The following is a 17313-nucleotide window of genomic DNA, read 5'->3' as shown; positions in this document are numbered from 1 at the left end:
GATCATACAAAGAAGTCCACAGACAGGTAACATTGGGCAAGCTGCTGTTCTCAGTCTCATATCTATAATATGACAATTATAAAGCTGCAGGCCGACCTTATAGGGTTATTATAAGGATAACTAACGTAACATAAATGAAGTGCTTTAATGCTCAAACAACGCTATATAAATAATTACTACTTTTAGGGGCATCACTGCTATCTATCCAAGCCTTGAAGCAGATTTCTCAGACTTGGTCATACGAAGCTGCTAGATCTAATTATTTGCGCTGGTATATCTGCCTGTAACACCATGGTAGTTTTTCTGCAGCGTTATAACAGTTTGCTTGATGATGCCTTAACACAACTGTTGGTATGCCTCATCCTAAGCACTGCGAACTGGCAGAGCAAGCCTCAGGCCCCCTTCTTATTGCCAAGTCACAATATGTCTACTCAGAAGTCCCACTGATCTCAGTGGGATCTGCTCCTGGGTAAGGGCATATCGGATTGCAGCCTTACAGCCTTAAAAAAGGATTTGGAATATTTCTGCATACTCATATCATGTTTTAAGTACATATTGCAGCTGAGGGCACTTGATGTGCCCTTAATTTCAATGGGTCCTATTGCTTTTCTCCCAGTAGCAAAAATGAGTAAGGCTGGGCTAGGTCTAGTAGGCATGAGATTTGATGGGTCCCTGGGGAGGAATCATTGTTAACACTGCAAAAGGCTTCGATCACCTCCTATCAGGAGCAGCCTCCAACCACGCTGATTCATCACAACAGTTGTGACACACACACACACACACACAGGCATCTGAACTGAGAAAAACTGACAGTGAACTGCCATAATAATCCTGATCTATATACATTCTTAATATCGATCTTCTTTGACCGGCAGCCTCCGGCCTGTCTCTGAAGCAATTGACAATCTCCTGAAGCAAGTACATTCCATGAAGAAGAGGCTGGCAGAGCTGAACGAGCGTCTCAGTGTCATGAGCAGGACCCTCTTCCCCATCCGCTACAAGGCCCAGCGGAGCCAGAGGCTTGGCAGCATCCACCTCAGGAGGGTACCACTTCAGCAAAAGAGGAGGAGGTACACGAGAAGGCAACCTCTGTGAAATTAGCTCTTCTCCAAGATGATATTCTGTGCAATCTCTGTTCCGGAGATCCTCATCAAACAGCTCAATAAAAGAAAGTTTTGACTAAAAGAAAATGTGTGCAATATTATTACTGAAGGTTTCCCCCTCTTCCCCATGAATGGCAGTCATAAAGGGTGTTTACACATTACGTTCAACATGTCTACAATCTGTGTACACACAAAGTTGTCTAGTACACGTGACATCGAACAAATGTTTAGTAGGTAGTAGCATGCATGCAGTTGCAGATCGGCCTAGTACTGTATCTGCAAAAGGATCTTTGTCTAAAGCAGGCATGGGGAACCTTTGACCCTTGATATGTTGCTGAATTACAAGACCCATCAGGGGGGCAAACATGACCAATGACCAGGGATGGTGAGAGTGGCAATTTAGCAACACCTGGAGGTCAAAATGTTGCCCACTTCCATTTCCCCTTTGGCTGTGGCTTCCTACAGCCTACATATCCCTAGAACTCCTATGTATAAGTAAAGTAAAGGTAAAGGGACCCCTGAGTGTTAGGTCCAGTCGCGGACGACTCTGGGGTTGGGGTGCTCATCTCACTTTATTGGCCAAAGGAGCCAGCATACAGCTTCTGGGTCATGTGGCCAGCATGACTAAGCCGTTTCTGGAGAACCAGAGCGGCGCACGGAAACACCGTTTACCTCCCCACTGGAGCAGCACCTATTTATCTACTTGCACTTTGCTGTGCTTTCGAACTGCTAGGTTGGCAGGAACAGGGGCCGAGCAACGGGAGCTCACCCTGTTGTGGGGATTCTTCGAACTGCCGACCTTCTGATCGGCAAGCCCTAGGCTCTGTGATTTCCTTCAATTCCTTGTCTAAAAAAAGGGGGGCTTATTTCTGAGCACACAATTTGAGCTTTCTTACTTCAGAATTGGATTTGAAGAGGGTGTTTGGGAGAGGTGGTTTTCAGACAGTCTGAGCATTTCTGGTTAAGGATTATGAAGCTTCCATTTGAAATGATCCAGTATGAAATGAAAAGTACAAACATAATGATACAGAGAGTTGTCTTGTATGCATAGCACAATCCAAACAAAGAAAGTTTAACAGTTTACTCTCCTAGCATCTCTTGCATGCTTTTTGCTTCTTTTTTGGTCCAAACTTTTACGTTTTATATTCTCTCAAAAGACTTGTGAAATTCACAGTATGGATCTTTCTTTAGTAGGTGCGGAAAGAAAGGCAGACATACAAAAGGAAATCACCATCCTGTCCCCGAACTCCTTTTAAAAATCCTATTAATGATTTTGCAACCTAGATACGCAGTTGCCTTCTCCAGCCTATATATATAAAATTGTCATCATCTTTCAACCCACTGACAGCTCCCACCCAACTCTCAGTGGAACTCATCAGGCCTTCAACTTCCTCCATGACTTCACCCTTAGAAACTTCAGCTTTTGCCAGTCCATCTTCTCGGAGCCAATCCAATGTATGCACTAATACAAAAAAGATGTTCTCTCTCTAAAGACCTTGAAACCCAATAAATTGTAGCCAATGTGTCTGTGAAAAGATTGTGAATTCACTCATTTCATATGTGTAGCACAACCTGAACCACTTCCCTTGGATATTTGGCCCTGGGGCATGGGAGATTAAAGCGACCAATGGCTACTAGTCCTGATGGCTCTGCACTCACCCCCTGGATCCGAAGCAGTATCCCTCAGAATAACTTCCGCTTGGAAGAATGAATGGGTGGGTGGGTGTTTCTGGAGTGATGTCATGCTTGTGGACTTCACATTGGCATATGGTTGGCCACAGGAGGAACAAAATAATGTATTACAAGAGCGTTGCTGCTTGGGAGCTCTAGGAAACAGGGACCCTTCAACCCCTCATGATCCCAGACCACTATACTGTACATGCACTGGAGAGAGGTTATTGGACATGGATTCATATATTATGCCTTTAAGATATGCATGCAAAAATGTTTTTAATGTACACCAAAAGGGCATGTGTGCTTGCATATACTCAACAAAGCACCTGCCTGCCACATGAAACATTCATGCATGAAGGAGCCAGAACTGGCCACTGGTCCCCACCATGCATTTGCCACAATGTGTGACATAGTCCCATGGCACAAATTTGCATGGTATTTGCATATATTTGTGGGAATGTTGTGGATAGGACGGTAGGAGAGGATATATTGATTAAATACTATCCTTTCTTACTCACACTAGTGAGTCAGTAGCAGAGTACATTTCCCAGTATATTGCAGGAAGTCAGTTGGTAGATTCGTTTGAATCTCTTTACTTAAGCAATCCAATCTGACTTGTCCAGATTGGGTGTTCCTGGTAAATCTCCTTTTAATCCCTCTTAAAGAGAATAAAGACACAACAGTCTTCTCTTAAAATTAATAAGAAGTTTACACACATTCAGTTTGCAGTAAGTTCCCTGAAGGCAGGCTTTAGCTGGAAGTTACAGAAGAGAGTTTGAGTTCATCCCATATGGGGACTGAGCTCATGTGCTGCTGGCTGAGAGCCAGCAGACAGCAAAACAACATCAAGAGAAAAATGGCATCAAGAGAGTCAAGAGAGCATGGCATCAAGAGGAAGATGGCTGCCTGACCAGCATCTCACAGGGTCACGCCCATCTACCTGGTCACATGCAAGGGGAGGATGCTCCAGAGCAGGTGTGACAGGAAGTCCTCCTGGTTGGAGTAACATCCCTCTAAGTCCACTCTGAGCAAACGGGAAGTGTTGTACTTGACTGTTTATGTTACATCCCACACCTGCCACAAGTAACATTCATGAATGAAGGAGCCAGAACTGGCCATTGGTCCTCACCGTGCATTTGCCACAATGTGTGACACAGTCCCCAGCAGTGTACAGGAGGCAGAGGCCCATGGCACAAATTGGTATGATCTTTGCATATATGAATGAATATGTACAGTTGTCTCTGGGCAAAGAAAGATGGCATGTGGCTGGAGGCTCCTATTAAAGGTTTGTTTGTTTGTTTGTTTTTTTAAAAAAAGTTTTTAAAAGGGAAAGGGGCAGGAAATTTGGGGCATGCCTAGTACAAAAGATCTGGGCTCAGGGGCCCTGTACCACCTTCTAACAATGCACACACAGTGCATTGTTAGAAGGTGCACAGTGAAATGCATTCAGGCATGCTATTACCACCACCTCATGCTAACGTGGTTGCACACTAAACTTGGTTCCATGCTAGTTCCTGCTCAGGCTTTCTGTGTAATTTCTTTGTAACCTCTGAAACCACTCTAAGTGCGTAAGAAGAGTCTGCTGGATCAGGCCAGTGGCCCATCTAGTCCAGCATCCTCTTCTCACAGTGACCAACCAGATACCTTTGAGAAAGACCTAGCAGGCAACAGCACTCTCCCCTCAGCCACTCTCAGCCAGTGTGGTGTAGTGGTTAAGAGCAGTACACTCGTAATCTGGGGAACTGGGTTCGTGTCTCCGCTCCTCCACATGCAGCTGCTGGGTGACCTTGGGCTAGTCACACTTCTCTGAAGTCTCTCAGCCCCACCCACCTCACAGAGTGTTTGTTGTGGGGGAGGAAGGAAAAGGAGAATGTTAGCCGCTTTGAGACTCCTTCGGGTAGTGATAAAGCGGGATATCAAATCCAAACTCTTCTTCTTCTCTTCTTCCTGCGATTCCCAGCATACTAAAAAAATTCCTTCAGTAGCACCTTAAAGACCAACTAAGTTTATATTTTGGTATGAGCTTTCGTGTGCATGCACACTTCTTCAGATACACTAGAAACAGAAGTGTCAGACCCTATATATATACAGAGGGTGGTGGGGGTGGGTGGGAATGGGAGATGGGCTGATGGGAGTGGTAAACCTGTAGATGGGTGTTAATGGCTGCTGATGGCTGCAATTAGTCCTGGGCTGAGGTCTGGGCATACTGTCTCTGATAGGGGAGGGAGATCATAGCCATCAGGTCACCCCTACCTGTCAGCTTTTGGATTGGATCCTGCTCCTGTGTCTCCCAACAGCAGTATGGAACGCTGAAATCAGAGCTCCTTTCCATCACCGCTTTAGTTTTTTTTTAATTAATTGTAATAAATAATAATATTAATTATAACTATTACATTTACAGCTCAGCTTTCCTCCGAGGTGGTGCCCATGCTCCTTCCCCTCCTGCTTTGATCTTCACAACAACCCTGCCAGGTAAGCTCAGAGACCATGGCTAGCCCGAGGTTGGGCTACATGTCTGAGCGGGGATTTGAACTTTGATCTCCGGGGCGTCCTCGTCCTACCCTGTCACCCCTACTGTTGTGCCAGGAGAAGCTTTACCCGCTTTATTTCTGCCTGCCAAGCTGTTGCTAATACCGTGTTTCCCCTTTTTTAAGCCGTAGTCATAAAGTAAGCCATGGCAGGATTTTTAAGATTTTTAAAATATAAGACATACCCCGAAAATAAGACATAGGTCTACCTGCAGGGTCGGCGCCCAGCAGCGAAGGTGGGAACGGGGCCGAGGACGCCTCTGGCCAAAAGTTTAGGGGGTTGTCGAGAAGTTCCATTTGGCGGGGGGGGGGAGTTGGAGGGAGGGAGGCACTGCTGACTGGGCTTGTTGCTTCTGTTTTCTTTTCACGTTGTTTGTTCCTGTAAAATGGCAACCCCTGGGCGAAAGCAATTGATCCTCGCCTATGTTGCTTTCCGGGGTGGTGGGAGGGGGGAAAGAAAGAGGGAAAAGATGTCGGCGGGGAGAGAAAACGCGTGAGTCCTCTCCCTTTCTTTCCTGCTTAGCCAGCTTGTGGGCAGGCCGAAGCAATCGAGCCAACGTCTCTAATAACAGAAGCTGTTCTGTCATTAGAGACGTCGGCTCGATTGCTTCGGCCTGCCCACAAGCTGGCTAAGCAGGAAAGAAAGGGAGAGGACTCACGCGTTTTCTCTCCCCGCCGACATCTTTTCCCTCTTTCTTTCCCACCACCCTGGGAAGCTTCCAGGCTGCTTACTTGATCCGGTGGCCTGCCGGGTCAGCACTGATCAGCGCTGCACGGAGCACCGGATCGAGGATCCGGTCTGCAGAGTCAGCGCTCAGCAGCGCCGTGCTGGATTGAGGAGGCGATGCTCCGTGCGGCGTTGCTGGGCGCTAACTCTGCAGACCGGGTCCTCGATCCGGTGCTCGGCGCAGCAACAGCCAAGCGCAGCGCGCCGAGCCGGCCAGCACCCTCACCCTCGCCACTGCTGCGGGCACAGGCACGGGCATGTCCCCCACCGGCGCCAGCCTCAGCAGCAACGCCAGCAGCAATGCCTGCATGGTGCAGCTCAGCCCCACGGCAGCCCCAGCGCTCCCGCTCCAGCCACCTGCATGAGCCATGCTCTACGGCCTCGGCCCCCCGCTCAGCACCGCCAGCAGGTCCACCGCAGCGTCGGGGGAGGAGGGGAGGAGGGACTTTTCTGCCTATGCCATCCGTTCTCGGCTTGGTTTGCTTAGCGTCGCCTTTGTCATATGCCACCATTGTCGATTATGTCCTCCGGTTTCACAGAATTGTGGAATTGGAAGGGACCACGAAGGCCCTGCAATGGAGGACTATTGTGCCTCCAACTCCCCCCTGCCAAATGGAACATTCCCGACACGCCCCCCTTAAACTTTTGGTCAGAGGCGTCCTCCTTGCTGTGCGCCCTGAGCTAGCGGGACCCAGCAGCAGCAATGCTGGCCGCGGTAAGGAGGGGTACTTACAGTAATAATATTTTTTTAAAAAAGACACCCCCCGAAAATAAGCCATAGGCGTATTTTCTTGAGTAAAATTAATATAAGACGGTGTCTTAAAATGTGGGAAACACGGTAGTAATGGCACAAGAGCACAGCAATGGAAAAAGAAAGGTTGGCGGCCTTCGTTTCTCATCCGCCCTGCGCAACCCCCACTCCACACCCCACCCTCTCTCCAAGGGCGGCGGGTGGGCAGCTGCGCTCGGCCCTTGGGCAAAGGATGCGCATCCCGCTGCTGCGCCTCTCCCGCCCGCTTTCTGTTCTTGAGCAACCGGGCAGGGGAAGGGCTGCCGCTCTTACTGCATAAATACAAGAGCCCCGACGGAGCGGACAGCCTGCTGCGCGGCGTTGACCCGTCCAAAAGCACAGCATGTTTGGAGATCCCGCCAGGTCGCGGCAGGTAGGAGGGAGATGCCCGGTCTCGGAGAGGAGGCGGGATGGCGGTCGCTCGCCTCGCCCTCCGGAGAGGGGGGCGGGCGGAGTGAAGCTGCTGCCCGCCCTCCGCCTGGATCTGAGACTTGTTGAGCGCTGCTCGGCTTTGTAGAATGTCTGCCACTCGCTGCTGCTGGACGGCTTCTTTTGACCCACGTCACTCTGACTCTCACGTGGTGCTTCGCTTCGCTTGCCAATGAACTTTTGGTCCATTTATTTCTTTGCTTCTAGGAATGCCGCACGAAGCGCCTTGCGATCCGAGGCGCGCGTCACACAACAAGGGCCCGTGGAAACAAGTCCTGGTCTGTGAACTTGGCACCTAACGCAGCCACATTGTTGGAAAGCTAAGCAGGACTGGGTCTGGTCAGGATCTGGATGGGAGACCATTCCAGGAAGACAGGCGGGCTGGGGGGGGGGGGGTCGACATACAAAAACACCAGGAAGGCCCTCAGATTAGCTGAGATTCTTTCAATTGCAGGGTGGTGGATTGGATGACCCTTGGGGTCCCTTCCAATTCTACAGTTCTATGATTGGGAAGTGGACAGGGAGACCTCTCATAATACTAGAACTCGGGACTACCCAATGAAGCTGAAGTCCATGGAATCATAGAATTGTAGGTAGGGACCACAAGGGTAATCTAGTAAAGCAGGCATCCCCAAACTGCAGCCCTCCAGATGTTTTGGCCTACAACTCCCATGATCCCTAGCTAACAGGACCAGTGGTCAGGGAAGATGGGAAATGTAGTCCAAAACATCTGGAGGGCCGAAGTTTGGGGATGCCTGGTCTAAATAAAGTCTTTGCATGCCTTTTTTCACTGAGACATCCCTGGCAGTTTTGCATCTTTTTGCTGATTCGCTCGTCCCACGAGCCCCCTGCCCCTATGCAGCCAGTAGCAAGATCCTTTGATATCATGGCTGCAGTCAAGTCCCCCTTTTTAATGGAAATATAAACAGTGCTTGTTTTTTCAGCACAGAAATGTAGGGCTGGACAGACAGCACCTGTCAAATTTTGTGTGTCATGCAGATGGGTAAAGTACAAAGTCCTCACTAAAACAAAACAAAACAAAACAAACAAACAACCACGACTATCACCACCACCAGGTGGAAATACACCCCACAGTATATCATTTCTCTACCCTAGGAAATGCTGCTAAGGGAGTGGAATTGTGTGACGCTTAGGTAGGGGGGGGAGAGGGAATTATTCACAATTATCTGTGGAGAAATCTTGCTATTTGTGTGTAGCATTTTACACGGCGTGCTTATGGCAAAATGCATATCTTAAATCCCTTATAGCTCCCTGGGGTGGCCTTGTGGCCACAGCCATTCAGTAGAAATGAAATGGTTTGTTTTATAATGTGCATTTTGTCTTCCCTGTATGAAACTAATTGCAGACTGAAGAGTGTGAACATCCCAACGCCGGTGCTCTGTGGCTTCATGTGGTATTAGATCAAGCTGCGTTATGGCTACCCAAGGTCATAACTCTTCCTTCCCCGAAGGAAAGAATGCCAGTCACCTGCTGTTTCACAGCTGGCAGTGTTTTCTCCTAGCACTCTGTTCTGCGTTAATTTGCATGTTCTTATCTGCCACTTATTTGTTACCGTTTGCATCCCATCCTTCCTGCAAAGAATTTAGGCTGCTGGTTTAGCTTCGCAACGGCCCTGTGTGGTAGATCTGAGTGAGGCATAAAGCCACGCTAGACAGGATTGGAGTTGTTCTGTGTGCGTAAACATGGCGCTGCCCCAATCATGTGGAAATGGGAGGTGCATTTGTAAAAACAAAAGGGGCGTGTGGATTTGCACTGCAGAACCTTCCTCGAACCAAGGTCTGTGCACAGCTGATCTCTACATAACTCCTCTGCGCATGCAGTTTCCCCTCAGATGTAGTTAGAATACCAAACTGAACCTGCCTAAGAGAAAAGTACTTGGGGAGAGGAGCTGTGGGCAGGTCAAGCATGGAAAGGAGACACGACCAGCCCTACCATTGGGCAGCATGAGGTAATTGCCTCAGACGGCAGATGCTAGGGGCCAGTAGCTCCTGGTTGCTCCTCCTGCTTCCTTTTTTTGGCACACAGCCTCTCCTGGGGCCCCTAATCTGGCCTGCTGCCTTCACTGCCAGTCCAGTCAACTTGTATAAATGGAACAGGGAAAGATGCCTCAGACAGTAAAATGTCTTGGCTCAGCCTTGAGGGTGATTTTAAGTTCCCTTCTTCCATGCATTTCTTTTGTTTTGGCAATTGGATCCTCCCCCCCCCTACTTTTTTATTGGAGTAGGGAAGTTCTAGGTGCCAAAAGAGAAATTTTGTGCAGATGTACCGGTACTCCCCCCCCAATAAGACAGCTGCCGAAAGGGGTTTAACCCTTGTTATCCACTTCATGGTCCCAATGAAAATCTCATCTCCCTTTTCTCTGCCTCTCCAATGCTGCAATTGGCCCACCAGTTAAATTTCCATATACCGTATACTTATCAGAAGATGGCTATCATATCTCTGCTCAGTCTCCTCTTTTCCAGACTAAATATACTCCTTCAAGTCCTTCAAGGCTTAGTTTCCAGACCCATTTTTATCTTGGTTGCCACCCTCTGCACATGTTTCAGCTTGTCAACATACATCTTAAATTGTGGTGCCCAGAACTGGACACAGTATTCAAAGTGTGGTCTGACTAAGGCAGAACAGAGTGATACTATCACTTCCCTTGAACTGGGCACTATACTTCTGTTGATACACCCTATAATACCATTGCTTTTTTGCTGCTGAATCACACTGTTGAGCTTGTGGTCTACTAAGACCACTAGATCCTTTTCACATGTACTCATGGCAAGCAGGTGTCCCCCATCTTGTATTTGTGCAGCTGGTTCTTCCTGCCTAAGTCCCTATTGAAATTCATTTTGTTAGTTTGGGCCCAGTTCACCAATCTGTTAGGGCAGGGTCATGTTGAATCCTGATACATACTGTCTTCTGTGGCACTAACTACCCGTCTCAGTTTGGTGCCATCTGCAAATTGGATGAGCACCCCCCCCCCCCGAATGATATTAAGATATGTGCTTTCTCCTCACTAAATGATACTAAATACAGGCTAAAGTACAAAGTGTGCAATGTTGTTCTAGTTAAATGAGATCTACATTTTGAATGCTACAGCCATACTTTCAGTATCTGTTCTATTCCTTGAAGGGTTAGCTGGTTGTTGGGCTGTCTAAGTGGTGCTGGAAGAATCAACTTTGCCTCATGAAGGCATGCATGGGTTGTGTCTGTCAAGGAATTTATTATCTCACTTTTGTGTTACCAGGCTAAGGAAAAAACGCTGAACTATGAGGGGAAAGAATACAAAGGCTGAAAGTTTGCTACCATCGAGCACACTGGAGAAAAATTTGATGCGGCCTTTTTTGAAGCAGTGGCAAAACTATATAAATACTTTGAAGGAAGCAACAACCAAGGTGAAAAGCTTTACATACTTTATTCACATCTTTACTTACTTTATTCACATCCCCCTTAATTCAGCTGCTTAATTGTTCATTATCTCATCCTTGGGGGGGGGACATGAACATGTATTTGTTCATATTTGTCATTTTGTGTGTGTCTCAGAAAAGTGGAGTCTTTGATCTGCATTTCTTTTTTAGGGGCTAAGATGAGTGTGGTAGATTCAATGTGTGCCACTGCACTGCCTGCAGATGATGGGACACTGCAGCCGAAGGTGAAAGTCTCGCTACAGATTCCAAGCCAGTTCCAGGCCAGTCCTCCTTCACCCGCTATTAAGAGCATCTGGATTGAAGAGAGAGGGGAAATGGCTGTTTTCTTCATGTAGGTTTCTTAAGCCGGTTGTGTAACTCGAAAGCCAACCTGGTTCCCTCCAGCTCTTGTTGTGCCACATCCTGAATCATTGGCCACGAGAGTTTACATGTCCTCTCCCAACATGCTGTGATATTGACCACACACACACCCCATACACCCAATGCCTAGCAGTTACAGTCAAACACTGGAACTCGAATGGCTCCGTTGCTGAACGTTTCAGTTCCCAAACGCCGAAAACCCGGAAGTAAATGTTCCGGTTTTCAAACGTTCTTCGGAACTCGAACGTCCGACGCAGCTTCCGCTTGAGTGCAAGAAGCTCTTGAGTGCCAGAAGTTGAACGGTCTTCTGGAATGGATTACGTTTGAGTTCTGAGGTTTGACTGTACTTTTTAAAAGCACACCAGTTGATTTTTAATCACACACCAGCTCGTCACCTTGCCAACATCACATGTAGCTGGGCCCTCAGAGAGCAGAGCTTCAACAGCCAAGTGCATTTGGCATGCAATGCTTTAGGGAGAGGTAATTTTTTTAAAAATGGCATCAGGATTCTGTTATACACCTTAGTTTGTAAGGTGGTTGTCCACATTAGTCCTAGATATTTAGGACAGCCCTGTTTAAGTGACTCTGGTGCCCAGCTTTTGATCATCATGCTCAGAATGCAATTTTTGTTAGCAACACTAGGGAGAATGAGAGCAGGATGGGTCTGTAATTTGCTAGTTGTTCCGGTCAAAATGTGTACCCAAACACTAGGCTTTCTGGTTGAATGTTAGCTTCTGTCTTCCTTTAAAACTGCTCATACATCCCTGGGGGAGGTGTCCCCCATTCTGTGAGAACCCTGACTTTCACATACCCAAGGCTGAGGCCTAGAAACTCTTCTAGTTGAGCTACGGCTCTGAGCCAGTAAGATTGTTCCTCCTTATGTTATACAGCAGCTTTCCATCAATGTCTAGAGTGCTAAATCCATTACTAGCCCAAACAGATGTATCGAGAATTGATAGCCTGTCACTTCTGATGTGTCAGTTCCTTTGAACCAAGCTGAGAGATCTTGAATGAATTTGGCCTGCCACTTTCGGTTGGGGAGCATGTTTATGCACACTCACTTCCGGGGGGGGGGGTGCCTTTGGGTGTCACTCTGGTGTCAAGGGAAAGCAAAACTTTATTGCAATTTCTGCGATGAAGTCGGCTGTCAAGGACCACATTTCAAAATGTATGCCTCTCTTTGTCAACGCAAGGGGGCTGGGAATCCACTCTAATTCTCCAGGCGCAGCGAAGGGAATATGAAGCGGAGGCTTTCGTTGTTCATTCTAAATGTCTGGCACAAAATGTCATGTTGGGCTTTTGGAGCAAATTTCCCTTTGTGTCAGTTGCCTTAACCACAACCACTCTTTATGCCATTATGGTAGGTGAGGTTCCCTTGACTGACATCTCTGGAAATTGCCACTAAAGACACATATTGATTCTAACCATGACTGACACCTGGGCAAATAGGATTTGATCCTCTTTTACCAAAGTCCCATGAAAGCAAAAAATGTAAAAGGGGGGGGGGAGTGGGTTAACAGATGTGGTTGAAGAGTCTTTTTTTGTTTCGTTTCTTTACACAAAGTAACCATTTTAGATGCTCTTCTGATTGAGCCATTGTGAACATATTTAAGGTGTTATCTATGTTGAAGGGGACCCAGTACCATTCTGCTCAACTTTCAGCTGAGGACGCAACTTAGAAATGAACAGGAGCACAATGATGCTCTAATGCAACTCTCTTTCCTTTCAGTGGGGCTTGTGCATGAGAACAGCCCATTGCATTGTATCCCATGGACCAAATCTGTCATTTCCTGCTTGGCCATCCCTAATGGCACTTGAAATCTGCCACCTGCTTTGCCTTGAGATCTGCTTCTGGGGCACACTACAGAAGGGCGCTTGCAAATCTAACAAATTTACCTTAAAAAGTCTGCTTGAATTATTCTTTTTCCTCTTCTGTAATTACACTTGGGGACTGGTCCACACACCACCCTCTAATTTTCCCCTTTGTTTTTATTGTTCTCTTGTTTTTCCTTTGTTCATAGGACATTTGACAGCAATGCCAAAGGAGAGGAGTATAAGAATGCTGGAGGAGACTCTTGAGAGTCCCATGGACTGCAAGAAGATCAAACCTATCCATTCTTAAGGAAATCAGCCCTGAGTGCTCCCTGGAAGGACAGATCGTGAAGCTCAGGCTCCAATACTTTGGCCACCTCATGAGAAGAGAAGAATCCTTGGAAAAGACCCTGATGTTGGGAAAGATTGAGGGCACTAGGAGAAGGGGACGACAGAGGACAAGATGGTTGGACAGTGTTCTCGAAGCTACGAACATGAGTTTGACCAAATTGCGGGAGGCAGTGGAAGACAGGAGTGCCTGGCGTGCTATGGTCCATGGGGTCACGAAGAGTCGGACACGACTAAACGACTAAACAACAACAATAAGAATTATGCAGCTAAGCTGAGATCTGCAGTAGGAACTGAGAAAGCTGACCATAAACAGCTATACGTATATTTGCAGCAGCTATGATCCCCAAAACAAGTACTTCGGGAATCGTCATGAGGTTTCACTGCGGAAGAAGTGAGCAGTCCAAAAACAAGAAAGCTGCAGCAATTGGGGAAGGTTGAAGGAGGAGGAAAATATCCACAGGGGCTATAGAAAGCTGGTGTGTGTTTTGAAATTTACCCAGCATGTTTTGAGCATATTGCTTTTTATCAAAAGTTGTTCCAGCTTTGCTGCTTTCTTTCATGAGCCATAAGTTATATTTCTTGGGCTGTTTCCCATCCAAAACAGAATGGCGGAAGTAAAATACAATTAATGAAGAGAAATGCACTCAAAAAACATTGGGTGAGCCCAAAAATAAATACCTTAAATCAGTGGAGGGTTTTTCTGCCACCAAAACAAGTGAGCAGTCTCATTACCTCATTGTTGATAGGGTGTTCACATTCTACTATCCCCCCCCCTTAGTTCAGAATATATAAAAAAAACTGTTATGGGGGGAAGGTCCTTATTCTGAGTTTGCATGTTTCTACTGCCTTTTGGTTGTGACCTCAACAATGTCAGCTAGATCTCTCCCAAAGTTGTCCAGAGGGATAATAAGACAGCTGTACTTACAAGCCAGTAAAACTGGCACCTGTTAACAGATGGGTATTTCCTGCAGCACTGCCAACCTGTTACACTCACCTGACTTGGGAGATAATTTCTATCCTTAGTCCAAGTCAACCCTAGAGGCTACTTTCAAGTGAGGTACACTGACAGTGCAGTCCACAAACTCCTGAAATGGGTGTTCTTGTCCTTGGAGCCATGTTTGCATTAGAATTAGTAGGAGCTGCATCACTGGCAACAGCAACTCTCACCAACAACTATCATACAGGGGTGTTGTGCCATTAGGTAAGGCTCATGTGGCATTGGAAAGGCATCTGGGGGCAAGTACATCTTTAGGTTGTGTCTAAGTGCCAACAGCCTATTTATTTGGAAATGCCTAAGCTTTTCTTATGGGACGCGGGTGGCGCTGTGAGTTAAACCACAAGGCCTAGGGCTTGCCGATTGGAAGGTTGGAGGTTCGAATCCCCGCGAAGGGGTGAGCTCCTGTTGCTTGGTCCCTGCTCCTGCCAACCTAGCAGTTCGAAAGCATGCGGTGCAAGTAGATAAATAGGTACCACTCCGACAGGAAGGTAAATGGTGTTTCCGTGCGCTGCTCTGGTTCGCCAGAAGCGGCTTTGTCATGCTGGCCACATGACCCAGAAGCTGTACGCTGGCTCCCTCGGCCAATAAAGCGAGATGAGTGCCGCAACCCCAGAGTCGTCCGCGACTGGACCTAATGGTCAGGGGTCCCTTTACCTTTACCTTTACCAAGCTTTTCTTAATTTCAGTCTCCTTTTACAATCATGGATTCATATGGTACCTGGAGAAGTCTTCTTTCTTTTCGTAAATCTGCCAAAGCATAAAATAAACTAAAATTGGAATTGATGGGTTTTTTCAGGATGGTGGGAGGCATGTGTGACATCTTCCATTGGTGGTGATGGCACTCACCCTTCTTCTGATAGAAAATGCTCTGCAGGAGCAGGGAGAGAGAAAAAACGGGGGCTCAAGGAGGGTCAGTTGGGGGGGAGTGATACATGACCTTATTTTCATCTGAGCAATGTTGGAGGGTATGGTATCCCCAGATAGTGCTCTAACGGAGACCTTTGCTCTGCATTACTTTTTATTCCCCCCTTTTGAAGCGGGAGGCTCATCTCAGTCCGAAGGATGAAGGACCTCAGTGCAAGCTATGATCTTGCATTTAAGCCCCGGATCATTTTGTACCTTATAGCTCTTTGTTTCCTCGAATACTTGCTGAGATGTGTTAATGGAACACCCACCCTCTTTTGCCAAAGCCTTTCAGCTTCTGAAGAACTCTGCAATTTTCTACCTAAATATGGATATGAAGGGCTGTTATTAAGCACACGTTTTTAATAATAAAAAACAAACAAATATAAAAAGCATGTTTTGAGGGTGTAACTGCATCCATCAGAAGTATAATTTTGTGGAACAAACTAATAGTTTAGTTGTCCAAAATTAGTGCCAAAGCGACAACTTAAAACCCGAGGAGGTGCACATATGCATTCCTTTGACATCTCTGTTTGCGGGTGACAAGGTTTCTGCAGCCGTACTGGAATGTCAGACGGGGTGCAGCAGCATGATGCATGAAGTCCTGGTGGAGAGGAAACTCGTACACTTCAATCCCAGAGAAAACGCGAAAGGTTCCTTTTCAGATATTAGGAGACACTGCAGAAAGCAGAAACCTCACTGGCTTCCAGGGCCAGCCAAAGCATTAGGTAGAATAAATTGGCGGGATAGAACAGTGTTTCTCAACCTTTTTTGGGCCACGGCACACTTGTTCTGTGAAAAAAATCACGAGGCACACCACCATTAAAAAAGTTAAAAAATTTAACTCTGTGCCGCCCTATATTATAATTATGACTGTAAGAAACACTTGCCAAATATTGCTTTCTGGCGGGTCAGCGTTGTATATTGGCGGCCGCCAGGCACGTGAAAATGCAAATCGCCCTTCTCGTCGCCGCACGTCGCGGCACACCAGCCAGAGTCTCGCGGCACACTAGTGTGCCGCGGAACAGCGGTTGAGAAACGCTGGGATAGAAAAGCAGGTGTTCCTCTTCAGATCCCCCAGACTATTTCCCTTCTGTTGGAAGGTAGAGCTGTGTGTGTGCCTCAGGTTTCCTAAGCTAGCTTGCTACCCAACACAATGCTGCCCTGTTGCCAGAGTTGAAGGAAGGTTCAGCTGCCCGTCAGGCTGACTTCCGTATTTGCCACAGGAGGCACTGTCTTGGGGGAAATCGCCTGGGACCAGCCCTACAAACTTCTCTATCTCCTTGTGGCACAGCTATCTTTAAGAATCGGTTCTTTCTGCCCCGCTGCCCGCATGCCTTGAAGTGAATCCAGCTCAACAACTTAACTTCTACGTGACACGCTTAGTATTTCACCCTAATATATGGTGGCCTGAAGACGAGCGGAGTAAAAAGACTTTAATTAAATAAATAAAGAGGGCAATCTCAGAGCTGTTACCATCTTAGTCTGTAGGATGCTGTTTGGGGAGCGTTCCCATACCTGAAGGCATTGCTTTTAGGATCAGGATCAGGAGAAAAAGGAAGCACTTTTCATTCAGCACATTTGTTGTTGTTTAGTCGTTTAGTCGTGTCCGACTCTTCGTGACCCCATGGACCATAGCACGCCAGGCACTCCTGTCTTCCACTGCCTCACGCAGTTTGGTCAAACTCATGTTCGTAGCTTCAAGAACACTGTCCAACCATCTCGTCCTCTGTCGTCCCCTTCTCCTAGTGCCCTCCATCTTTCCCAACATCAAGGTCTTTTCCAAGGATTGTTCTCTTCTCATGAGGTGGCCAAAGTATTGGAGCCTCAGCTTCACGATCTGTCCTTCCAGTGAGCACTCAGGGCTGATTTCCTTCAGAATGGATAGGTTTGATCTTCTTGCAGTCCATGGGACTCTCAAGAGTCTCCTCCAGCACCATAATTCAAAAGCATCAATTCTTTAGCGATCAGCCTTCTTTATGGTCCAGCTCTCACATTCAGCACATAATTAAGGCTATATGCAAACATCTCCTCCTCCAGGAGCAGGTTTTTCTCCTATGGTTTGAATTCTGCTTCTTCTCCCCCATCATTGCTTCACTATAAGTTGTTGTATTTGCCTCAGTGGCTGAAAATTCAGTCTAGAATTTTATCTTACACACACACGCACACACGCACACACACACACACAGTGCTACCCCTTCA

The 17313-nt window shown here is 47.1% G+C and overlaps 2 protein-coding genes across 10 annotated transcripts in view; both read left to right on the top strand.

Moving 5' to 3' along the window:
* The window catches only part of LOC148684609 (uncharacterized), a 34876-nt gene extending 33686 nt beyond the window's left edge, over positions 1 to 1190 (top strand). For all 9 annotated transcript variants that reach the window (XM_088652027.1, XM_088652030.1, XM_088652025.1 and 6 more), the window contains one exon: positions 876 to 1190. In XM_088652027.1, the coding sequence (XP_088508153.1) occupies positions 876 to 1095 (220 nt within the window). In that variant the 3' untranslated portion in view covers positions 1096 to 1190. The remainder of the gene's footprint in view (positions 1 to 875) is intronic.
* A 5099-nt stretch (positions 1191 to 6289) lies between these two features.
* HEBP1 (heme binding protein 1) lies at positions 6290 to 13697 on the top strand. Its single transcript, XM_088651900.1, is given in 5 exon segments — positions 6290 to 6343; positions 10508 to 10655; positions 10839 to 11019; positions 13070 to 13109; positions 13471 to 13697. Coding segments are annotated over 5 exon segments (504 nt in total). The 3' UTR covers positions 13552 to 13697.
* Positions 13698 to 17313: the final 3616 nt, after the last annotated feature.

Source organism: Zootoca vivipara, chromosome 9, assembly GCF_965207765.1.
Source record: "Zootoca vivipara chromosome 9, rZooViv2.hap1.1, whole genome shotgun sequence".
Lineage (NCBI taxonomy): Eukaryota > Metazoa > Chordata > Lepidosauria > Squamata > Lacertidae > Zootoca > Zootoca vivipara.
The sequence above is the reverse complement of the archived record's forward strand: the minus strand, read 5'-3'. Positions and strand labels throughout refer to the sequence as shown.